The 26,067-nt window shown below is 41.8% G+C and overlaps 1 protein-coding gene across 2 annotated transcripts in view; it reads right to left on the bottom strand.

The window, feature by feature from the left end:
• LOC122809436 (FXYD domain-containing ion transport regulator 6-like) overlaps window positions 1-26,067 on the bottom strand; it is a 624,090-nt gene that overhangs the window by 163,994 nt on the left and 434,029 nt on the right. Inside the window, exons 3-4 of one of the 2 annotated variants that reach the window (XM_044080947.1) lie at window positions 21,069-21,092; window positions 10,470-10,508 (exon numbers count right to left, since the gene is read on the bottom strand). In XM_044080947.1, coding sequence (XP_043936882.1) covers window positions 10,470-10,508; window positions 21,069-21,092 — 63 coding nt within the window. The remainder of the gene's footprint in view (window positions 1-10,469; window positions 10,509-21,068; window positions 21,093-26,067) is intronic. The other variant, XM_044080949.1, reaches the window with a different exon arrangement.

Genomic DNA, 26,067 nt, shown 5'->3' with positions numbered 1-26,067 from the left:
ACCCCAAGTTCCACAGGGAAAAAGTATATCCTAATGGTAGTGGATTATAATACACTATACCTTGAGGCAGTGGCTTTGTCTTCCATTGAGGCAAAGAAGGTGACAAATGCTTTGTTAGAGATTTTCAGCAGGGTAGGTTTCCCAAAAGAAATACTGACTGACAGAGGTCTCAGTTTCATGTCAGACCTGTTGGCGTGTCTGTGGAAGTCCTGTGGGGTGAAGCACATGAAGATCACCCCCTACCATCCTCAGACTAATGGTCTTGTTGAGAGGTTAAACTCTACAATCACGTCCATGCGATGGGCATTTGCAGATCAGTTTAAGAGGGAGTGGGACAAATAGTTGCCCCCTCTGTTGTTTGCTTACAGAGAGGTTCCCCAGGAATCCACAGGTTTTTCACCCTTTGAGTTACTGTATGGGTATAGGGTGAGGGGACCTCTAGATTTAATTCGAGATGAGTGGGAAGGTGAGTGCGAGTCTCCCAAGGAATCTGTTGTGGCATACATCCTTAGGACAAGGCTCAGGAAACTTATGCGCTTAGCCCAGGAGAACCTGGCAGGAGCCCAACAACAGAAAAAGGTGTGGTATCACAGGAATGTTCAAGCTAGAGAGTATGCTGTGGGGCAGCAGGTAATGGTTCTCATTCCTGTCAGACACAACAAACTGCAAACAGCTTGGGAGGGACCCTACAAGGTGGTAAGAAAGGTAAGTGATGTTAACTACATGGTGGAACTGGTAGGCAGATGGCAGGGGCACAAATTGTACCTTGTTAACATGATGAAACCTTACCATGATAGGGAGATCCTTGTGCTGAGCATTTGCAGTGGATTGCAGGAGGAGTCTGAGGAAGATCTGGGGACTGATCTCCTCAGTGAGGCTTGGGCCGACACCTCATTGGAAGGGGTAGCAATGTCCCAGCAGCTATTTCCTACCCAGGTTCGAGAAATCCGAGCAGTGTTGCAGGAATTTGGGGACATGTTCACTGGTAAACCAGGGTGCATCCCACCAGGTGCAGCACCAGGTAGATAAAGGACCCCAAAGGCCTATTAGGCAGGCCCCTTATAGAGTGCCTGAGACAGTCAAACAGACTCTGAGGGAGGAGGTACAGGAGATGTTGGAACTAGGGATGATTCAAGAGTCCAATAGTCCCTGGGCCTCCCCAGTGGTGCTGGTGCCAAAGAAGGATGGCAGCACCAGGTTCTGTGTGGACTACAGGAAATTAAATAGTCACACAGACTCAGATGCTTATCCCATGCCTAGGACAGATGAGGCCCTAGAGCAGCTGGGTGGGGCTAAGTATCTTACAACCATTGATCTTACCAAGCGTTACTGGCAGGTGCCCTTGACTCCCAGTGCCAGAGAGAAGTCAGCGTTTGTGACTCCTTTTGGCTTGTATGGGTTCACAAAGATGCCCTTTGGGATGAAGAATGCCCCAGCAACTTTCCAAAGGCTAGTAGATCATACCCTAGAAGGAGCAGGAGAGTTTACCCTTGCTTACCTAGATGATAATGCTATCTACGCCATTCCTGGCCAGAGCAACTTCAGCATGTCAGGGAGGTGCTTGGCAGACTACAGAGAGCAGGATTGACCATTAAGCCGAGCAAATGTCAGGTGGGTATGGCAGAGGTCTCCTACTTAGGCCATAGAGTGGGGAGTGGTAAGATAAGGCGGGAACCTGGCAAAGTGGAAGCCATTAAGGCATGGCTTGCACCTGTTACTAAAAAGCAGGTGAGGGCATTTTTAGGGACAGCAGGGTACTACAGAAAGTTTGTCCCCAGTTATAGTACTATAGCTGCTCCCCTCAGACCTGACAAGGAAGAACAGGCCAAATAAGGTAGTGTGGACCCCAGCATGTGAGCAGGCATTCTTGAAGCTTAAAGAAGCTTTGGGAGGACCCCTGTGTTAGCCTGTCTAGATTACAGCAAAGACATTGTTGTGCAGGTGGATGCTTCAAACCAAGGGGTGGGGGCTGTACTTGGCCAGATTTCTTCAGAGGGGGAAGAGCACCCAGTGGTTTATCTCAGTCGTAGGCTCCAACCCAGCAAGGAATGTTATGCAGCTGTAGAAAAGAAATGTCTAGCCATAGTGTGGGCATTGCAGAAACTTCAGCCTTATCTGTATGGAAGGAAATTCATTGTTAAGACATTCCCAGGAATGTCTAGCCATAGTGTGGGCATTGCAGAAACTTCAGCTTTATCTGTATGAAAGGAAATTCACTGTTATGACAGATCACAACCCACTAATATGGTTAAACAGAGCCAGCCAGGAAAATGCCAAGTTGTTATGATGGAGCCTGGGGTTGCAAGCATATGCTATGTCAGTGCAGGACCGCAGTGGGGCTAGCAATGTCAATGCAGATGGGGTCTCAAGACAGGGAATGGGGTAGGTACACTCAAATAGACCTAACCCTCTCAAGCGGCATTTCTCAAGTGTCACTTGAAAAACTAGCTTGAGTTCTCCAGGGGGGAGGGGGAGAAATGTGAAGACTGGCAGAGAAGGGTGAAGGCTGCCAGCCTAGCCAGATAGGACTTTCTACATAATTCTATCATTTGTAACTATGAATGTTGAACTACAGGCTTGTTTTCTTAAATGAAAGAATATGCTGTGAAATGCTGAACTTAAAACAATGTAGCAACATTGCCCTCTGCTGTAAGAAAGCTAAATCAAGTGTTTCTTGTATGTCCTTTGAAATTAAAATTATTTCACGACTGTCTTTGATGTTTACAATTCGGCTCCGGCCGGGCTAGATGAAGGCTTCCTGCCCATTGTTTTAAGCTAAAGTTAATGACCAGAATTTACACATGGAAGGTCTTTGATTGATATAGTTTCCTGCACGTGCAAGATAACAATTATGTAGTATCTGTTAGCCTGGGAACAACAGGAAAGTGTAAAATAAATGATGCAATGGGAACAAGGACTGCAATGGCAATTTAAACAGAGAGAATCAGAAGGCATTAAGCATTTTTGTCTTGACCATCTAACTCACAGCACTGCCTGTTGTCTTATGTAAGTTATCTTAGACTTGTGTTTTCTTTTAGAAATAGCAAAAAACTAGAAAGATTAGACTAAGTATTTTTCTGTGGTGTCAGAACTGTACTACTGATTTATTTTAAGTATTTCTCTGTGATCTCTGAACTTTTGTCTAGCACTGTGTAGTAAGAAGTATTGTCTGGTGTTTTTATTATTTATTATTACATATTTTAAAACCTTTCAACTGTGGCTGTTTTGTGTAGAAATAATTTAAGCTCTTAAGAGTATTTGCATGCCTTTGGTAAAACTGTACAAAGCCACTCTAATAGTTTTAGCCATGGGCTATACTACCAATTGGATAATAATATTGTACAGTAATAATTGGACACCCTTTTAAGGGCCTTTGAGTAGCTGATAATTATTAGCTGAGTGGTGGCAGTAATTACTACTGTATAGTCTGGGTAAAAGGGGCACAGCTGGAGAACCTGTGCCAGCCTTCCCCAGAAGTGTCTGTGTGGTTGTATACACTCTTATCTCAAAGTCTGTGTATGTGTCAGCTACTTGGGCAGGGACACAAAGCACTGGTTGGACAGAGAGGGTGCTAGAAGTTTTAGCTTGCCCAGCTGGCTGAGATCTGGACTCTATAGCTGTGCCAGTGGGGAGTCTTATTGAGGACCTGGAGGGCAAGGGAGCGACCAGCCCCCGGACTGACTCTGATCTCTGTGTGCTCTTAAGGGAAATTGCACTTTACTGTGTGCATTTGTTATCCTTTCCTCATATATGAGATGCCCTCTCTGGTGTTAGTGGTAAGGATTGAGGCTCCTTGATTGCTGGGCCTGGGCATGGGAGTCATAGCCGGTATACGAGCCAATCAAAAAAAAAAAAAAGCCGGTATACGAGCCAATAAAAAAAATCACACAGCAGAGCCTCTTCTGTTCAATGTAGATTAGCCCACTGTTTCACATTGAACAGAAGTGACAACCATTTGTGATTTATGATTGGCCCATATGCCAGTATTCCAGCCAATCAAAAATCACAAAGCAGTGTAGGACTTGGGATTGGGCTGCTGCTCTCGGGCAGTCCCACTCAAATTGGGACATCTGGCAACCCTGGTCCCACCAGAGAAGTAACTTCTTTTCACGGGAGGCCTGAGGAGGTATCTATACTACTAGAGAATATTTGGCCCATGCATCAGGGAACTTCTGCTACTGTTTTCTGTAGGTGCTGTGGGATCTCTTACATCCACCTCAGCTATCACCAACTGAAGTATATGAGACCACGGTTTAACATCTTATCTAAAGAACGAATCCCAAAACATTTTTTGTTTAAAATTCTTTTTGTAAGTGGGTTGTAATATATGTTTAAACTACAGAGAAGTAAATTAATTAAAGCAGCTGGATAACAGGGTACACATGTACAATGTATATTTAGGAATGTCTGCTTCAGAACATTCTCTTGCAAATTTAACGAAAAAAGAAAACTGCAATAGATGTTATGTCAGAGCTTAGCCATCTTAGCATATTCAAAGCGTTCTCTTGTTTCTCTCCATTTAGAATTCATGTAATCTGCAGGTCTCACAGAGACTTTTATTAACTTGCACTAAACAATTACATGCCATTTGGTCCTCAAAGCAGAGTGAGCACTGTCTGATATAACTCATTACCATACATCTTGAAATCTCTATTATTTGTATTTGAGCTTATGACAGATAATGATCTTAAGTTTGTGTTATGATGCTGCTCTCTTCTTACTCTGCATGAAGTGCGGTGCTGAATGGTGTACGTTTTGAAATAAAAAAATGATTATGTGCTCTGTTGGCATATTTTATGATTTATCATGCATCGTGAGTTTACATAATTATCTTCTTCCATGGGGCCTAACCAGGAAAACAGGACGTAAATCTTAATATGTTTTTCAAGTTATTAACAGACAAAATGTATATATATATATATATATATATATATATATATATATATATATATATATAAACACATGCCTAAAGAAGTGAATTAGTAATCCTCAGCATGTTTTCCTTCCTATGAAATGGATTTTTATTTGTTTAAAAATATGTAAGTCAGCTAATGGATATAATTTCCAGAAACTAAACACATCAGGGTTAGAAGATTTTCAGGCCCACTTTTTATAGCCATAGAAAGCTGTTCTGCTAAGTGCACTTCAGTGGCACACATTGTTAAATGCAGTTATGCTCCATTCACACTCAGTCTAGTTACCTGTCAACCATATTCATGAAAAAAACTCAGCAGTTAAGTCTCTGTAGTGTGCATGATCTGAATTTTAAATACACTTTATATTCTCTTCTGACGTATCTCTGATAGTCATGCACTAAAAGTCACAGCAGGTTTTGATTTATACATTTCTGGCAAGCATAATTTCATAGCTTCAGAATGGCAGACTTCATGACTGAATAGATGTATCATCACAAAATATAATTTCTTCCCTACTAAAAAAAAAAAAAAAAAAACACAATAACTATGCTTATGAATGTATTCAGCAGGCAAATTGTATCCAGAATTGAAATGGGTTACTGAAGGATACCTTGATCTTAAGTGCAGCCAAGAATAAGGGAAGGGGATCCCAACAAATTAGCATATACCCCCCCCCCCAGTCAGTAGACATACAAAATGCACCGAGTTCACCATAGTCACATCTGCGCAGGTAGCAAAGAAAAGGTAGCAGTTACATTTATAGACAAAGTAGGCTACCATGACCCAGAAAATGGTGCAACAGATATAAGTAGGAGAGATGAGCAGTTAAGCAGCAGTATCAAAAATATCTTGGCAAGTTCAGGAACACTTAGAAGACAATGCTGTCTGGAAGAGAAATGATGAGGGGACAGCTTTCCTAGGTCTTGTCAAGTATACAACCACCAAAGCTTCATCCCTGCAAAACATCTGGTAGAATGTTCAACTAGATAATATTCAGACAAAAGCATTTTTTGCAGGGGGTCAAATCCCTTTGCAACTTACCTGTATCATCTTAACGCCACCTTACACATGCGTGCACCCACCCACATGTACACGCACACACGCACGCACACACATATCTATGTATAGACAGATACTAACTCCAAGAGTGCATTACTGCATATTAAAGTAGAACTCCAGTAGAAATAGAATCATAGTCAGTGTACAAGTAGAAGCCACACTGACATTAATTTCCAGGGGAGAAGAGCCAATCACAGAGTTTAACACTGGGGAGCTGAGCGAGTCTGAACCTCATCCACTTTACACTCAATAATGTGTAAGGTAAGGGGAGGGTTAAAAACGTGCAGGGATTCAGGTGGGAGTGGTAAGGAAACTGAGGAGGGTAATACTGGCCCAGAGACAACAGAAATTGGAAGTGGAGGATGAGCTCTGGGACTGCTGGGAAGAAAGCTGACAAAATGGACAGCAGGGAGTAAAGAAACAAGTGGAGAGCTATGGGAGAGGTCCATAGCAGAATTACAAAAGGCAACATAATGAATCTCCATTCTGAGATGGAGCAGGGCTGCTCAGTGCCTTAAAATGCATCTATAAAGTGCAGCCATAGTGCTTGGCTACTAGTTCCTCACAGGAAAGCTTGAGTGGAGTTTGCTGTGGGCCAAACTGGCCAAATCTAGAGGCAGAGCTTACACTATATTACATCACTATAGGTAGAGACGTCTACAAAAAAGCAAGATAGTGAGATTCAAGAAGAAGGAAATCACTGTAAATGGGGTAACTCTCTAGGTAATTAGGCAGAAAAGTGATTAAGACTGTATGTATTCTGAGAGATACCAAGGATCATTCATATTGACTGCTTTTCTATGAATTCAGTTTTATGCAGCAAATGCAGAATCTCTACCCTGGTATTGGAAACATAAACTGGTCAACTGCTGCTTCACAAACTCCATCACAGTTGTACAATACTTCCTAAACATATCCTCTACAAAATAAGTATCCCATCAGGACAAAGCAAACCAAAAACTGCACCTACCCATAGTGCACTAAAAACCACAAAAAAGTTGGATGGAGGAAAAAGGACCATAGAAAACATTTTAATATTAGAAATAAAGATAAGTGCTTTCATTTTAAAGTCTAAAACTTCTCCAGATAAAAAAAAAATTACACAAAAATGAAAGATTTTATAGAACTTTTAAATCATTGAACAAGTCATGTGATAGCCAGGCCCCCATCCAAAATGACAAAATTAAAGGGCCCTATACTCTTAGTTAAAATACTTTAAAAATAAAACACAACATTCATGCATTTTAATAACATATTCTAAATACCAATTCATAAACACAATCTACCTAGAAAGTCCTATTAATTTCAAAAGGCAAGCAATTGAGGTTTGTTTGTTTAAGCCTGGCAAGCTGCCGGCATTAAGTTGCAGCTGCCAGTCAAGCTCTCTCTTCTCCAGAATTAGCAACCAGAGCCCCCTCTCATATTTGGAGTTACTTTTTCCACTGTTGTAAACCTAAATTCATGTCCTGGGTATTCGTGAATATGTTTAGACAAAGCATTAATTTCTTTTTTTTTCTTATTTCATACAGATACTCATATACCCTGTCTTTAAGTTTTCGCTCTGTCTTACCTATATAAAACTCGGGACATGACTGGCATAAAGCCACACACACCACCCCTAAAGTCTTACAGTTGAACCTACCTAAAATCCTAAATGACTGTGTTAATAATATATTGCTCACCCACAAATATATATTTACAATAAGAACATCATCCTCACTTATTCATTCTTGGATTCCTGTTGGTATGATCAGTTCTAGAAAATGCCTCAAATATTTTTAATGTTTTTACCTCTTTTATATACAATAATGGCTTTCTTACTGATTTTTTTTGTGTTCAGCTGTGAGACTTTAGTGGTGTATGTAACTTTATACCAGTAATTTCCCATATTTTACACAGGTAAGCAATGTCTTTCTGCGTTTCCTGGTCAGGGTCACCACAACGGATCACTGGTCTGCAGATTGATTGGCAGTGGTGTTTTTACGGTGTCAAGTTGCCAGCCTGGCACCCAACCTTCACAGAAGGCTCACACATACACAAACACACCTATCTGCATGTCTTTAAAACTCACTTGACTGCAGGGAGGACATGCAGAGACAGAATGGAAACTTAAAGACAGGGTTTATGAACATCTATATGAAATATGAAGGAAAAGAGAAACTAATGCTTTGTCTAAACATATTCAAGAATACCCGAGACATGAATTTAGATTTACAACAGTGAAAAAAGTAACCCCAAACGTGACAGGGGAGCCCTAGTTTCTAATTCTGGAGAAGAGAGAGCTTGACTGGCAGCTGCAACTTAATGCTGGCAGCTTGCCAGGCTTAAACAAACAAACCTCAATTTCTTGCCTTTTGAAATTAATAGGACTTTCTAGGTAGACTGTATTTATGAACTGGTATTTCGAATATGTTATTAAAATGTATAAATCTGTATTTTATTTTTAAAATATTTTAACTAAAAGGGTATAAAGCCCTTTAATTTTGTCATTCTGGATGGGGGTTTGGCTATCACATGACTTGTTCAGTGATTTAAAAGTTCTATAAAAGCTTTCAGTGTTCTGTAATTTTTTTTATCTGAAGACATTTTAGACTTTAAAACGAAAGCTCTTATGTTTATTTCAGATATTAAACTGTTTTGTACGGTCCTTTTTCCTGTATCGGGGTTTTTTTGTGTTTTTTAGTTTGTTTTAGACTAAGCTTGGAATTTATGGTTTGTACTCATAGTACACCCCTGACTTAAGAAAACAGCTTTTTAAAATGGCTGCAATACAAGACTAGAAATAACCCTGACAGCTGCAAGCTGAAGTGCAGCCTTTATTGCCATGGTATGATGATAGGGCCGCTTTCTCTCTGCCTCTGTCTCTGTCAAGTATGGCCCTGCAGGCCCCAGGCTTCTCTTTATGATGATTCTAGAGATGTTGTAAGGCAATAATCACATATGGCAACTCCTGTGCGGATATAATGTGAAAGGGGGGACTGGAAATAAAAGCTTTACAGCTATGAATTCAGAAAGCAATACAACGTAGTGTGAATATTGAACGAAGCAAGTTATACAACTGTTAGCAACATAATATAACAGAGAGTTCTAAATGCACGCAGACAAGCAGATAATGGCAGCCTGGCATACCTCAACTGCCTACAGCCTAGTCTGGTAGATAAGCTATCGATCCTAGATAACTAATAGCATTAATCTCTTAGCCCTCATTAGACGATCTTACTAGTTCTCCCACACATTCTTGAACTCTCCTGCTGTTGTGGAATGTCATGCTTTTTCATGGATGTTGCTGAAATGTCATCAGCTGTCTTTTTTAGAAATGCTTGCTGACAATAACCTGACCTTCCTCTGCTATCATCGTACTCTGCATACTTGCTTTTGTCTACTTATTTTCTAAAGAACGTTTCTTCTTGAACTTGCGATGCATACAACCTTTTCCCCTTTTTTACACAGCATATACACTAGTCTTTTTGTAATCTTTTGCAAGACTCTCAAATTACTCAAATGTTTTTTGCTCTCTACATACAACTGTATCTGACAGACACCGGTTCACCTCCCGAATGCCCCATGTCTGGCTTGCTACTGCAATGTTTGCTGTTCTCTGTTATACAGACAACTATTTCAGTCATCATATCAATCAGCTTGATTAATTTATAAGCAATCACCTTCAAGGCATACATTTTTAGAACACAACGTAAAACCTAGTTGATTCTAAAGTTCTGTTTGACCTTAAATTGCAATGTTGCTTTGTTACAACTATCTGTTTCACAAAACCACCTAAAATCAATTATTTAGGAACAGCTGGCTGTGCCAGATATAAAAGCACTTAAGCGCACTGAAGTCGATGAAAAGAAACAATCAACTAGTAGAAGGAAGCCTTATTATTAACACACTTTATTAGCTCACAGTAATGTAGCTAAAGCCCTTCACATTTTAAGAAGTCTGATGAATTTTGTTGGGTTTGTGAAGAAAAATGCTCAGTCCTTTTTCTTTCTTGTCATCTGACACTGTCTGCACACCACAAATTTTGCGGACAGCAAATACAAAGAGTGACTGAGTGGTTGCCAAAGGAACAGGTCTCTGTGATTCATTACTTCATATGCACAGACAACTCCTTTATGTAAAAGCAAGGATTCTAACACAAAATATTACTACTGCTTTCTTTGTCATGTGAGATGAAATTATGTCTTCAGTACATTATGCTTCCTTCAGGTGGAAAGCACAGATGCAAAATATCCACGCTAGATCGGTGCAGTTACTTGGTCAATAGACAATAATAAAGCTACTGCTTATCTAAAATGAAAAAAATAACAGAAAACTAGTACAGTCACTGTGATCAGGCACTTTTATGAGTATGCACATTGTGATCAGGGCTTAAGTTTGTAGGGGTCATTTGTTACACCAATGTCAGTGTACTTATGTGTCCTTTTCAGTTTTGAATGCTTATGCTACTAGCAAATATTTGATTGTGGGGGAGAAGAACTGAACTCCACTTACCATAATTAAAAGGGTCCAATTCTTTTGTTTTTCCATCTGCTGAAAGAATAAAAGAAAATTATACACAATAGAAAAAAGTATACAAGTTAAGATATAACATACTGGCACTCTTTGATCTTCGTTACATTATGTTCACAAAATACTATTGTTTTGATGCTCTAGTACTTTTTCTGCGTAAATACTCAATGGCATGAAATATGTGACACTGTGTCCTGAAGCATCAGGTTTAATCAGATCAATCACATAAAGAAAATTCTTCTTTACCTTCCAAACAGGGAGGGCTACTGCATGCAGTCAGTCTCTTCTTAATGTTTACTATTCACAGAAACAAACTCTAGAAGTTTCAGTTTACTGTTACCCCTGACATAACTCAGGATCCGTAAAACTTGATGGAAACAGGAACACGTCATAACCTCATACAGCTTCTTAATATGTGTGTGTTAGGGAAAAAGGGTGGGAGGAACACAAGACATTTCCCTGTAAATGTATGACTCAAATGTGTCTCCACTCCTCACGGCTTCCACACACTGATCACTCAGAACTTGAAGGTGTTCAGCTCATCTTCTGGACTATATCCTTAAGGAATACATTTTAGTGACAAGAGAAATAGTATCTCCTACAGACCGTGTTATGCTTTTGTCCTTTTATGTTAAGTGTCATCTGTTATGCAGTCAGACAGCTGAACTACTCTCTCTTCAGACTACATATGTGTCATAAAATCCGCATGAAATTTGTAGAAATGCTATCAGTCATTATGAAAAAATAAATCAGGAGAACCAACTACCTAATCAACTAAGTGTGCTAATATTCAGTATATAATGTACTGCTGCAGACTCCAAATTACTCTCGTGACCCCCCCCCCCAAATCAGTAATACTTCTCTATGCCTATTTTATGCATTCTTGAAATCTCAATACCTCTCCCCCATAAACATGTACATATATTTCACTTCTATGGCTTTGACTAACAACCTAAGCCAGGTATTAGCTTTTCAAGAAAGGACTATTTTATCATGACTCTTAAATCACCCCCAAATCACTGTATCCTCTAACACATTCACACGTGCACATTGATACATACAAATAGGTGCCTTATTGCATCTGAATTAAAATGCTCTTCAGATCTAGATGTCTTTTGGTTACAGTTTTACAAGGAAGAGGTCATACTTGTATAAAACCAATCCATTTGAGTTAAATTTCAGTATTGATCCACCTTAGTTTGACAAGGTAAATATTCATTTTGGTAAAGCATTCATTCACTTGTTATGTTCCTCATTATGCAATTATCCTTGTAATTTCTGCTTATCATTACATTCATAATGTGTTAATATTGATTCTCAATAACCTTGAATTTTAAATCTCGTATGCAAGCTACTGTTTTTGTTTTCTCATGTCCAAACCTGAAATAGATCCTTTTGGATCAGTGCTCTACCCTGGAAAACAAATCTAAATAAATAAAATAAAAACAAAATAAACAACAGAACAAGTTACAGTTATGGAAGTTAATTTTTGACAAGCTGTAATACTGTAAGAGTATGGCAGAAGTGTTTAATGAACTCGCACCTGGAACTGTGTGCGCATATTCACCTGTCAGAGTGTGTGTGTGTGTGTGTGTGTGTGTGTGTGTGTGTGTGTGTGTGTGTGTGTGTGTGCTGTGTGTGTGTGTTTGTGTGTGTTTATGCTTTGGGAGGCTTGCTGACTACTTGCTGCTCTACACCTCCACTAGAATCTTGTTGGTCTGGCTATAAATGTGGCCACAAGAAATGCCCACTACCAAACTCCACACCAACTGCTAATCTCTCTACCCATAATGCATAAGAGGGTGCTGGTGCCCCCTTCAAACTTCTGTTTACATATTTTTATTCAATAATGGATTACTGTTTAATTATTGGTCATTCAATTTCATATGCAGAGGGAGCATACCTCTCAACTGTACAGATTTTTGTAGAATGTCCAGATTTTTTACTCATGTTTTTGGCCTGTTTTTCATGAAATTGTGGTTTTCTGCCAAAATAGTGGCAAATCATTAAAGATTAAAGTTAGAAAATGACAGGCATTTGAGTTTCAGACTTCATACTCTTGAGAAAATGCACGCTAGCACAAAACTTGTTATTCTATCAACTTTCTAAGTTCGTAAGAGGAATTTTTAAAAATTGACCCTATTTCTGGGCCTTTGTCCCACTTTTATTTATGGCTTTGTCCAGATTTCTTGCTCTAAGAGGTTGAGATGTATGAGAGGGAGGTTAATACAGCGTAACTCCCCTATACACTGTAACAACAAAGAAAGTTACTGTTTGTCGTTTTTGCATTTAAGTTACCTGTAACACATTGCACTTAAGTTACCTGGCACTTGCTCACTAAAGCAATTATATAAGTCAGCACTAAAAATTAAAAGCACTACACCCTCACTCCCCACTGGCCCTGGTTTTCAATTATTAAGGAATTCCCAATATTATTCTAGCATGTCCAAAGATCAGTTGTCAATCTCCTCTCCGGTCCAGCTGGTGAATCTGGGAATCTTGAGGCAATGTTACAACTGCCTCATGTACACAGACAACCCTCTCCTCCTCCCAACAAATTCCAACACATGTGAGAGATGCAACCATATAGCCAAACTGGAGGCTAAGCTCTCTCAACTCAGTACTGGCATAACCAGTCAGGAGGAGAAGGAAACCACACTCACTACAATTCCAGTCTCACATAGATCTACCACGACAGCAAACCAAACACATAATCACACAAAAACATACTGGGAGGCTCTAAATAAAGATCTGCTGAAGCAGCAGAGACCTCCAAAGCAGACACCCAAGCAGCCGCTACCCCAAAACAAAACACGTGCAACACATATCTCACAAAGCCAGTGTGCCAAACAGTCACAGCCCTTAAGACTAAACAACACACCTGATACACTTGTAATAGGTGACTCTATCGTCAGGCACACTGACGTCCCGCTCACCAGGCTGAACAAGGAGAGGGTCACGGTGAGCAGCCTGCCGGGCGCTAGGATCCGCCACATAACACAAGCACTCAGGTCACTCCAAGGCAAGTACAAATATGACTCAGTCATTGTCCATGCTGGTGTGAATGACCTGAGACGTACCTCCCTGGACTACATGAAAAGAGACATAAAGGAGCTCTCTGAGCATGTAGCCCAGGCCGGTATGACCCTGACCTTGCATAGCATCTTACCCTCACCAAGAATGATGCCACAATATGAAGACAAGATGATCAATTTCAACAATTGGCTTAAGTACTGGTGTCATTCAAAGGGGATGCAATGCCTGTCAGCTTGGGATGATATGCTTGACAAGCCACGATGCTTCACTAGAGACGGCTTGCACCTGTCACCCCTGGGCTTTTGGATATTGGCAAAGGCTCTTGCTACCCCCATAGTGCCTTTTTTAGGCAAGGCTCAAAAGACAAACCCACCTCCAAAGGTATCACAAGGGATAAGAAACTAAGAGTAATGCTACTCAATGCCAGAAGTCTAAACCTCAAGATGCACGCACTCGAAACTCTCCTTAGCATGGAGAACATCCATATCTGTGCAGTAACAGAAACCTGGTTCAGGGCTCCCGAGAGCACCCCAGCACTACCAGGTTATACCTCATACCATGCTTTTCGGCCCCAAAACTTGGACCAAACCACAAAAGGAGGGGGAGTATCGATATTCATCAAAGATACCCACACCTCCAGGTTGGTGGCAAAGCACGAAGCATCAGAGACTATCCATGTGCAACTAACAGTGGGTAAAACTGCCTTCCAGTTTATAGCCTGCTACAGACCACCCTCCCAAACCCAGGAACCCCACTCGGCCTTCCTGAGAACACTGGAAAATATGAAGGTCTCTCCAAACACCATTATATTGGTGACTTCAACTACCCAAACATAGACTGGGAGCATTACTCTAGCTCCAACACCCTAGCCCAAAGGTTCCTAGAATTTATAAACTCAAATGCTATGGAACAACTTGTTACCACTCCCACAAGAGGGGAAAACATACTGGACCTGATCATCACCAACATGGGGACTCTATGCTCCAGACCAGAAGTGTATCCCTCACTGGTAAGATCAGACCATAAACTAATCTCACTGGATATTTACATCCTGACCCCACCCCCTGCCCAGAAAACCACAGTGAAAAACTTCTCTAAAGCAAATTTCACACTCCTCAAAACTGAGGTGGAATCCTTCAAAGCCCCTGGGCCTGTGGAAAATATGGCCCAGACCGCAGAATCCTTTATAAACGCATTCTATGAACACCTTCAGGAATGCATGGATCATGCGATCCCAAATAAAACCAAGACCCAATCCTCCAAAGGCAGACGTCCTGTCTGGTGGACCCCAGCCATAAACAAACTAAACAATAGAAGGAGGAAGCTACTAAATGATAGAGCAAACTCCCAAAAAGGGAAGGCATCACTGATCAGTATTAGCAAAAAACTACGGGCACACATAAAATTGTCTAAGTCCAGCTTCGAGAGAAAGATTGCACAGGACACTAAGGATAATCACAAGGCTTTCTTTAGTTATGTTAGGAACCTGGGTGGTAATTCCCAGATATGCTCAGAATTAGTCCAAAATGACAAAAAATACACCGAACCCACCGACATTGCCAACATCCTAGCTGACAGGTTCAGCAAACTTCTCCCCCCCTCCCCACCAAAAGGGCAAATATCTATCCCAGCAGAGTGCTGCCCCCATGACATCTCAGATGCTCAGTTAAGAGCCGCCCTCTCCAAAGCAAAAAACACAGCATCAATGGGACCAGATGGTGTCCCGGGCTGCGTCCTACATGAACTCCAAGAAGAGCTAAACCCAAACATAAAACTACTGTTCAATCTCAGCCTTACTACAGGATATGTGCCCAAAGAGTGGCGTACAGCAACAGTGGTCCCTTTCCATAAAGGTGGTGCCTCAATGGATCCTGGAAACTATCGCCCCATAAGCCTGACTAGCTTGGTCTGCAAAGCTATGGAAAGGATCATCATGGACCTCATAAATAAAGATATTGGGGACCTACAAACACTGGATCCTACCCAGTTCGGCTTTATTAAGGGCAGATCCTGCCTCTTGAACCTGGTTGATTTCTTTGAAACAGTCACCAAGGCCATTGACGAGGGGAAGGTGGTCCACACAGCCTACCTGGACCTCGTAAAAGCCTTCGATACAATACCCCACTGGCATTATAGATAAGCTCACCAGCTTAAATATAAACCCCTATGTCACTAGATGGATTGCAAACTGGCTCAAGGACAGAACCCACATGGTTAGAATTGCTGGAGCCATGTCAGACTCCAAACCAGTTACAAGTGGTGTCCCACAAGGCTCAGTCCTGGGACCTCTCTTGTTCGGTATATATTTCTTGGAGGTACAGGCCAACACGGAAGGACTGTGGCTGACCAAGTTTGCAGATGACTGAAAACTGGGCACCATAATCGACTCTCCAGCCGACACAAGCATCCTCCAAAAGGGCCTCATAGAAACAGACAACTGGTGCCAGAGCCATGGCCTCAAGCTAAATGCCAAAAAGTGTATAGTCATCCCCTTTGGCAAAAACAAAGTGCCCACAAATTACCACATAGATGGTAATCCATTAAGTACAGAAGAAGTAATTAGGGACCTGGGGACCCAAGTTGATAGCAATCTCTCATTTGACAACCACGTGGCCAAAGTGGTTAGAAAAACATTTTATATAGCCCACCTAATCATGAAGGGATTCACATCTAGATCAGGGGAGGTCATCGTGCCTCTTTACTCATCCCTCATCAGGCCCATAATTGAGTACAATGCCCCTTTTGGGATGTACCTTACCAGACACCTGCAGCAACTGGAAAGACCCCAAAAGTACCTCACCAAGAGGATCAAAGGGCTCAAACAGATGCCAGATGCTGCCCAGTTAAAGAAACTCCAGCTCTACTCAGTGGCATACCGCCTGTTCAGAGGCGATCTGTGCCTGACGTATAAAGCCATGTCCAACCCAGAATTAATGGACATGCTGCACCTCAGAAAATCCAAATCCCATCGAGCAACACTCGAGAGACTTGAACCTCAGCACTGAAATAAATAGGACATGCTGGAGGGACAGATTCATAACCCAGAGGCTCCCTTCACTCTGGAATAAAATCCCAGTCCAGGTTAGGCAGAGTCCCTCATTGACTCTCTTCAAGAGGAATCTTGATGAGTGGATGGGAGATCGTAGGTTTACCCCGGGTATCACTTCTGTGTCACTGTTAGACAGAGGCACAGTATACTAACCTCGAAAAAGGGCATAGCAAAATAAATTTAAAATGGGTGGCGAAAGCCAAACACATTCTGGCTAGGCTTATAAATGCCCTAGGGCAGATAGCCTAGTATGAACCTATGAACCTATGAACAGTATATGCTTATAAATCAGTTTTAATTCCCCTATACACTGTAACAACAGTTTGTTTGTTTGTGTCTTTCGGCTTTTCCTGGTTAGGGGTCGCCACAGTGGAACTCCGGTCCGCTAATGATTGGCTGTAGATTTTTACGTACTGGCTTGCCGGGCCTAACGCACAACCTTCAACGGAGGAACGCCCATTCACGCATGTCACTGCACAGAAGACGCTCTAACTGAGAATCAAACGGGCAACGTCTAACTGTGAGGTGACAATGCTACCGCAGCACCACAACCGCAGTATACACTGTAACAACAGTATATACTTACAAATCAGTTTTAATTCCCCTATACACTGTAGCAACAGTATATGCTTACAAATCAGTTTTAACTCCCCTATACACTGTAACAACAGTATATGCTTACAAATCCGTTTTAACTCCCCTATACACTGTAACAACAATATATGCTTACAATTCAGTTTTTCTGGCTGAATGGTACTTGAGTGGGAAGGTTTTACTCCTGGCATAAACAATACAGTAGCAGCGATCTGCACGGTTCATGGATCTGCTGGTATGATGGAAAAATGTCTTTTCAGAATGACAATTATAAAACCAGATTAGTAAAACTTAATTTGCACTAAATGCTTTACTGAAAAGATGTTGTAGCTTTGTGGAGGCTTCTAAAGGACGCATTTGTAAAAGAGTGCACTGACTTAACCTTTACAATCAACATACATGTTAGAAGGGTTACTGGTATGAATATTGTACTTCTTTGTATAACAACTACTAAAAGAAAACAATTGACAGATGGTTGAAATGTCATGCTCTGGAACTCATGAAATAGTACAAGGATAGCGGATACTCTGGGTGATTTCATGAAGCTGCTTGATGAGTATGTGTACAATGTTACAAATTCTAAGAATAATCCAGGTTTGGGTTCAGCCTACTGTCAGTCTTAAAGCATTCATATATCTAATTTAGGACAGTGTTTAAGACTGCTTTGGTATTAAGGCTTGATGGTCACAAATACCTCCCACTAATTCAGGACAGGGACAACATCTCATGGTCATTGGCATAACTGTTCTTGGGCACTTAAGGGGTGGAAAGCTACATTAGGCCTCAGTGGCTGTAGCTGAGATACAGAGATTGGGCTACACCACTACTAAGGCAGAGGTAAAGCTTGAACTAATACACACGACCCACGTGTGTTTGTTTTTCAGTAAAATAAGGTAGCTAAGCAACACCTGAATTGATGTGCTTGCCTTTATATACTGGACAGGGATATTTCTCTTAAGATGCTGGATAGATAAAATTTGTAGTGCAGTAAGAGGATGATCCAGATGCAGTGGTGCTGGATGACAGGGATGCACTGGAGTACCTACAACATTACATGTAGAGTGGGTGGGCTCCTGATGCCAGTAGCTTGCATATAGGGTCAGTGACTGTCGCTCGTCTAGTCAGGATGCAATAGACGAGACTTCATGGGTTCTGTTCAAGCAGCTTTATTATATACAGATACATCAGGATTGAGGCTTAATACTTTAACTTAGATAAACTTATAAACACGCTAGCTATTACATTCATACATGTTCACTCTCTGGCTGCAGTCTCAAAATGGCACTGAGAATAGCATGTGCCTGGTATTTATACATGCACATTTAGTCCTTGAAATGCTTCTTGAAGACTCAGCACACACTCTATTCTACAGTGACCAAAATGGATCTCTACTGTTGACAATAAAGATATTAATAAGGCAGATTCTGTGGACCATCAAAAGCTGATTGGCCTTCTGGTCTCTTGCTGTGATCTGGTGTAAGACGGACGTGGCACTGAAGAAATGCTGTGGCTGACAGGACTAATGATTAAAGTAATGAGGTTTTGGAACTCTTTCATGGTTTATGGCCTAGGCAAGGAGAAATGTGATTCTGCATCCAAATTTAGTTTCCCTTTGGCTTTTGATTGTCTACAGGATAATGCATTTGAGTACACAACCAATATCAGAAACCATTTGGGGAAGATGGTTGAGTGACAGACATTTGGGGTGGTGGTGGTGAGGTAGCTGCACCTCCTTGGTGAAGTAGCTGCAGCTCCTATGGTAGTCTGGTGCACTTGGCAGCACATTTATAAGGGAACATGCCATCCACAGCTGCCTTCTAGTCTGGCAAGAGATCAAGACTGATGGTTATACCATATGGCATCCTCTTTTGGTAAAGGCCTACATGTTGCAGAGCTGCTGCCCAGTTGACAATTTTTGTACTTAAAATAAAGCCCCATTAAGCATCAAATCAGAGATATTTTGCTTATGGCAGGGTGTTAAGATGACTCATATAGAGTAAACTGTGGATAGGTAGTGAATAAGTACTGCCAAAGAGGCTAGGATGAATAGGTTAGGAGATTTGTTAAGCATCTTCCAGGGCAAGATGTAGTCTGAACTGTAGTTGGAGACCAATATAAGAAATGATGAGGCACCTACAACTGGGTCCCATTTGCTCCAAAGCTGCCAGGTCCTCCTGACACCACTCTTGTAAGAGTGCCTGGGGAAGGGAGCAGAAGACAGTGGATGGGGAGGTGCCCATTAGCCACAAGATCATCACACTTATGGTCAAGTATACATTTACCATTTCTTTTTTTGCTAAATTTTATAGATTTTGCCCTCTCCACCAAAATGTAGCCTGTAGACAATTAATATGCAGCATAATATTCCTGCATTATGGACTGCTGTTCCATATTTACAGGTGGTTTTCTACAGCTACACTGATCTTGTGGAGGGACACTGTGGACTTAATGATTAGACACAGATGGTATGCTTCTTGGGTAGTGACTTTTGCTGTAAAAAGATGGGCACAAGCTACCCTCGTACCTCATTTCAGGGAATATATGCTTTATGGAATGGTGGCTACATTTGATGAAGACTTTGGATGCCAAATTTTGTTCCTTCCAGATCTGCCTTTATATGCGCATACCTCAAATCTTGTAATTCACAACAAATGTTTTATTGAGAACAAAGCCTGTGGCCATTTCCTCCTGCAGATTTTCTGTCTTTTACTTCATGTAATATATGGTAGGTATGTAGAAGGCATGGGAAATTTGCTCTGTAAACCAGTTATGCATAAACAACTAATATCCCTTCTCTTCTAAAATTACAAACTACAAATATAGAAGTTCTGGATACAAAGGTGATTTTAAATTCATGTGATATAAAGCTCCTCTGTATATGTGGAAAGGGTGGGATGGAATCAACATTTTTACAAGCTATACAAAACTGAAACTGAAACCACTATATGGGAAAGATATCTGGCGCCATTTTACCACATGTTGTGTACAACTGAAAAATATACAAAATGTACATGAACTAGTGGTTACAGTGCTTTTCATGCTACAGCATAGCTTATGCAAGTCGCATTGATTCAGAAATGTAACCGGAAAATGTTAACCTTTTGTAATGATGTCCCAAGGCTGCCTGATTAATAATACAATAAACTGCATTTAGATGAAATCAAAATTCACTTCCTTAAAAACCCTTAAATGTCACAATCCTAATCAGTGAAATATGCTCTAGTTACATTAGGATAATGACAGACCTGATAAATCACAGTTTTTAAATTAGTAATTACTGGTGGGGGGAGTGCCGTTACCAGAATTACTCGGAAAGAATTAGGGTTTAACAAAGCTGAAATAAAAATACAAAATATATTCCTATTTAATCAGAAATAAGATTAGTCAAGCTAGACTCATTTTTTATTCCATTATTATATAGGACATGGAACAATTAATTTAGTTTTCATCAAAAATGTATTAATTGGATTAGTTAAGTAAGTTGGACCCCATCTCAGTGGTACACAGTATAAAGGTCCCCACCACACTTAGACCCTTACTTGGGATAAGCAGCTTGAACTGAATCTGAACTGTCACATGGTTCGCCTCCCCCCAAAACTGTGGTAGGGAGCAGTTTTGCCTCTACTTACCTACAAAAAGGTTGGCACCTGCAGTACAGGTGATGTTTGAAAGGCTTATGACATAACAAGGGGATGGAGAATATTTAGTTACTCGATTCTCTTTTTAGGTTTAACATGCTTTAGTTTACTTGCCGTCTAGAGTACAGACACATATCAATCACATATGTGAGCTATACAATCACAAAGATAAATGAAGTGTGTAAGTGAAGTCCATATAGTCAGACAGATAAAAATGAAAATAAATGGATGATTAAAACATATTCAAATGTAAAACCTACTCACCTGTAGTGTTAGGGCTTCCAGCAACTGCAAGATAAAAAGATCAAAAGAGAATAAAATAAATAAAATATCCAAAAAATCAGCTTTCAATCTCATGTGAATTTAATTTGGTCTGATGTGTTGACATCAATAGCCATAGTGAAGTCAGACATCTAGGAACATCCTATGTGTCCTCAAAAATCATTTTTGGATTTCACAGGCCACAGATACAAATTTCAGTGATTCACAAATATAAGAGATAATGTGATTACTTACCATATCAGTTGATCTTTGACAGGGTCCACTGCAGTTAAATAACTACTGGGATCTCTTTCCACCAACCAGATTATTTTATCACAAATGTGTGTATTAGAGGCATGCATCCCTCCCCTGCATACACCTGGATATCTCTGTCACAGTATAAAGGGGCACTCCTAGTCCTAGAAGGCCCAGTTTATGATACTTCATTAAACATTGGGAATGAATGACATATGCAAGCAAAGAAACAATCGGTATTAAATTATAAACTTGTTATACTCACTGGTGAATCCACAATTACACATAGCTGAAGAGACTGCCCTGCCATAACATGAAAGATTAGATGGAAGATGTAGTAGTTTTGTCTTGTGTTTTAATTATTTATTATTAAATATTTTTAAAACCTTCTACCTGTGGCTGGTTTATGTAGAGATAAAGTATGCTTTAGAGTACATTATATATTTATAGAGTTTACTGTAATAAGCCACTCCAATAAGCCTTAAGACTGAATAGTCACATTACCAATTGGATAATAATATTGCACAGTAATAATTGGACCACCCTTTTAAGGGCCTTTTAGTAGCTGATAATTAACTGGGTGGTGGCAGCAATTACTACCATATGGTCTGGGTAATAGGGGCACAGCTAGAGAACCTTTGCCAGCCTTTTCCCAGGAAAGTCTGTGTGGTTGCTTCTCAAAGTGTGTGTGTGTGTGTGTGTGTGTGTGTGTGTGTGTGCGTGCGTGTGCGTGTGTGTGTGTGTGTGTGTGTGTGTGTGTGTGTGTGTGTGTGTGTGCGTGTGTGTGTATCAGCTACCTGGGCAGAGATACAAAGCACTGGTTGGACACAGAGGGTACTGGAGGTTTTAGCTTGCCCAGGTAGGCTGAGACCTGGACCCTATAGCTGTGCCAGTGGGGAGTCTTATTGGGGACCTGGTGAGGAAGGGAGCAACCAGCCCCAGATTGACTGTGATCTCTATGTGCAGTTAAGGGAAATTGTACTTTACTGTGTGTATTAGTTATCCTTTCCTCCTTCTCAGAGATAACCCCCCTGGTGTTAGTGGTGAGGATTGAGGCTCCTTGATTGCTGGGCTAGGGCACGGCCGTCACATGTGGTTGGCAGTTGTGGGATCTACGTCACACACTAATTGGCTTGTAGTGGTGTGGGTAGAGCAAATTCCTGTAGCTTATGTACAGTGATCTCTAAAAGTGTTTTGTACTCTAAAACAGTCATGCAGTGTATACTCAAGAATTCAGATCACAATTGTTTTATTTCTTTTGTTTGCTTAGTGTTAGTCAGGGTGAGCAGGCAGAATGTCAGCAGAGGAGTATGGAAAGCTGACAAGGAGCCATCTGGCAGAGATGTGCCAGGCTAGGGGACTGGTGCATGGAAACCTGACTAAGGCAGACCTGATTGAAGCCTTGGTTACAGCTGCATCAGAAAACAGCAGCCTGGAGAACAATCAGACTGACAGTGGAGATACAATATCCTCTGAGAATGGACATCTCAACCTTTCTGCAGTGGACTTAAAAATCCAGCTGGAGCTAAAAAGACTTGAGTTGTAGGCCAGGTGTATGGAACTAGAAGCAGCTGAGAAAATGAGGAGTCTACAAGCTAAGGAAATGGAATGGCAGAGGAGGCATGAGAAGGAAATGCTGACTCTTCACCAGAGTCATGGAGGTAATGGGGAAGGGAGTAACCGGACCCCAGAAGTACAAAAGGTCAGTACATTTCTTCCACAGTTTAAAGAGGGGGATAATTTATAATAAATGCATGACACTGACTGTTTTGATTATACTGCTGTAAAAATACATTTATTAGAATGTTTTAAGCTAACACCTGAAATGTATAGGAAAATGTTTCATGACCATAGACGCAAGGCAAATGAAAATGTATGTGAATATGTTGCTGAACTGAGCACTTATTTTCATAGCTGGGTGAGTGGATGTCAGGTCACCACTTTTGAAGGGCTGGCAGACCTTTTGGTAAGTGAACAAACCCTTAGCACTTTGCCTGAGGACATGAGGACCTGGTTAGCTGATAAACAGTGTGCTACTTTAGAGGAGATGGGGAAGAAGGGAGACCTATACCTGGCAAACAAGGCAGCCCTGCACAGGAATGGGACCCCCAGTACTGCTTATGGGTCTAAAGGAACCCATGGTGGGCAGCACAGACTGCCCCAACAGAATCCGCCAGTAGCAGGGGAAGCCACTAGTCCAGGTACATGTCCAGGACCCAGGGTGAAATGTTTTGAATGCAACCAGTAGGGCCATGTGACATACAGGTGTCCATGGAGGCAAGGTGGGGAACCAAAGGTGAGGGAGCCAGTAAGTGGTAAAGACAAAACGCCAATAGTAGGTTGTCTTGAGACAACAGGCGTATGGAACTACTATCCTGCAGATGTCCTGAGGGGGAAGGATTTTGATGAGGCAGTTATGTAGTTAAAAGCAGTCAGGCTAGGAGACAAGCATGCAAGTCTGGTAGCCTGGGGGAGACCCAGACAAACCGCATACTTGCAGCCAGGACTGGTGAGGTGGTTACTTCAGTAAGGGAGCTACTCAGTAGCAGTGAGAATGAATGTGAGCCACAGGTGCTTGTGGGTACTGATGGTCCCCTGGACAGAGTGACTGCAAAGGTAGAGGTGAGTAGTAGTACCTAGGCTGACAGTGAGGCACCATTGTCAGAGGATGCCAGACTTCCTATGGAAGGACAGCTGGGAAGAAGAGACAAGACAGACTCAGCTCTCAGACCCTACATTGCAAGGCCTGAGGCAGGTAGCTAGGGAGGCACATGATTCTCAAGGAAAGGGGGAATCTGTATACTGGAACAAAGGGTTACTATACAGAGAGTGGACCCCTGAGGGAGGGCTAGAAGGTGAGAGAGTACAGCAGTTGGTAGTGCCTAGAGCTTACCTACTGGTGCTTTTAGCCATAGCCCATGATATTCACTTTGCAGGTCATATGGGCATAAAATGTACAAAGAGGCATATTATGCAGAACTTCTATTGGCCTGGAATTTCCAGAGATTTAACAGGGTACTGCAGGACCTGTGAGCAGTGCCAAAAGGTAGGCAAGAAAGGAGACAAGGTGAGAGCTCCTTTGATGCCTTTGCCTGTGATTGAGGAGCCATTTCAGAGGGTAGCTATGGATATTGTGGGTCCTTTGAGTACCCCAAGTTCCACAGGGAAATAGTATATCCTAGTGATGGTAGATTATGCTACACGATAACCTGAGATAGTGGCTTTGTCCTTCATTGAGGCCAAGAAGGTGGCAAATGCTTTGCTAGAGATTTTCAGCAGGGTAGGTTTCCCAAAGGAAATACTGTCTGACAGAGGTGCCAATTTTATGTCAGACCTGCTGGCTTGTCTGTGGACGTCCTGTGGGGTGAAGTACAAGAAAAGCACCCCTACCATTCCCAGACTAATGGTCTTGTTGAGAGGTTAAACTCAACAATCAAGTCCATGCTACAGGCATTTGCAGATCAGTTTAAGAGGGAGTGGGACAAATATTTGCCCCATCTGTTATTTGCTTACAGAGATTCCCCAGGAATCCACAGGTTTTTCACCCTTTGAGCTGCTGTATGGGCATAGGGTGAGGGAACCTCTAGATTTAATTCAAGATGAGTGGGAAGGTGAGTGTGAGTCTCACAAGGAGTCTGTTATGGCATATGTTCTGAACCTCAGGACAAGGATCAGGGAACTCATGGGCTTGGCCCAGTAGAACCTGGCAGAAGCCCAACAACAGAAAAAGGTGTGGTATGACAGGAATGCTCGAGCTAGAGAGTATGCTGTAGGGCAGCAGGTGATGGTTCTCATTCCTGTCAGACACAACAAGTTGCAAGCAGCTTGGGAGGGACCCTACAAGGTGGTAAGAAAGGTAAGTGATGTTAACTACATGGTGGAACTGCTAGGCAGAAGGCAGGGGCACAAATTGTACAATGTTAACATGATGAAACCTTACCATGATAGGGAGGCCCTTGTGCTGAGCATTTGCAGTGGATTGCAGGAGGAGTCTGAGAGAGATCCGGAGACTGATCTCCTCAGTGAGGCTCGAGCTGACACCTCGGTAGGAGGGGTAGCAATATCCCAGCAGCTATCTCCTACCCAGGTTCGAGAAATCCGAGCAGTGTTGCAGGAGTTTGGGGATGCGTTCACTGGGAAACCAGGGTGCACCCACCTGGTGCAGCACCAGGTGGATAAAGGACCCCAAAGACCTATTAGGCAGGCCCCTTATATGGTGCCTGAGAGAGTCAAACAGACTCTGAGGAAGGAAGTACAGGAGATGTTGGAACTAGGGGTGATTCAAGATTCAAACAGTCCCTGGGCCTCACCAGTGGTGTTGGTGCCAAACAAGGATGGCAGCACCAGGTTCTGTGTGGATTACAGGAAATTAAATAGTCACACAGAGTCAGATGCTTACCCCATGCCTAGGATAGATGAGGCACTAGAGCAGCTGGGTGGGGCTAAGTATCTTTCAACCATTGATCTTACCAAGGGTTACTGGCAGGTGCCCTTGACTCCCAGTGCTAGAGAGAAGTCAGCCTTTGTGACTCCCTTTGGCTTGTATGAGTCCACAAAGATGCCCTTTGGGATGAAGAATGCCCCAGCAACTTTCCAGAGGCTGGTAGATCATATCTTAACAGGAGCAGGAGGGTTTGCCCTTGCTTACATGGATGATATTGCTATCTACAGCCATTCCTGGCAAGAGCACCTTCGGCATGTCAGGGAGGTGCTGGGCAGAGTACAATGGGCAGGGTTGACCATTAAG

This window comes from Protopterus annectens, chromosome 8.part0 (assembly GCF_019279795.1).
Source record: "Protopterus annectens isolate FY-2018-M chromosome 8.part0, PAN1.0, whole genome shotgun sequence".
In the NCBI taxonomy this organism is placed as follows: domain Eukaryota; kingdom Metazoa; phylum Chordata; order Ceratodontiformes; family Protopteridae; genus Protopterus; species Protopterus annectens.
This window is presented reverse-complemented; position numbering and strand designations above follow the sequence as displayed.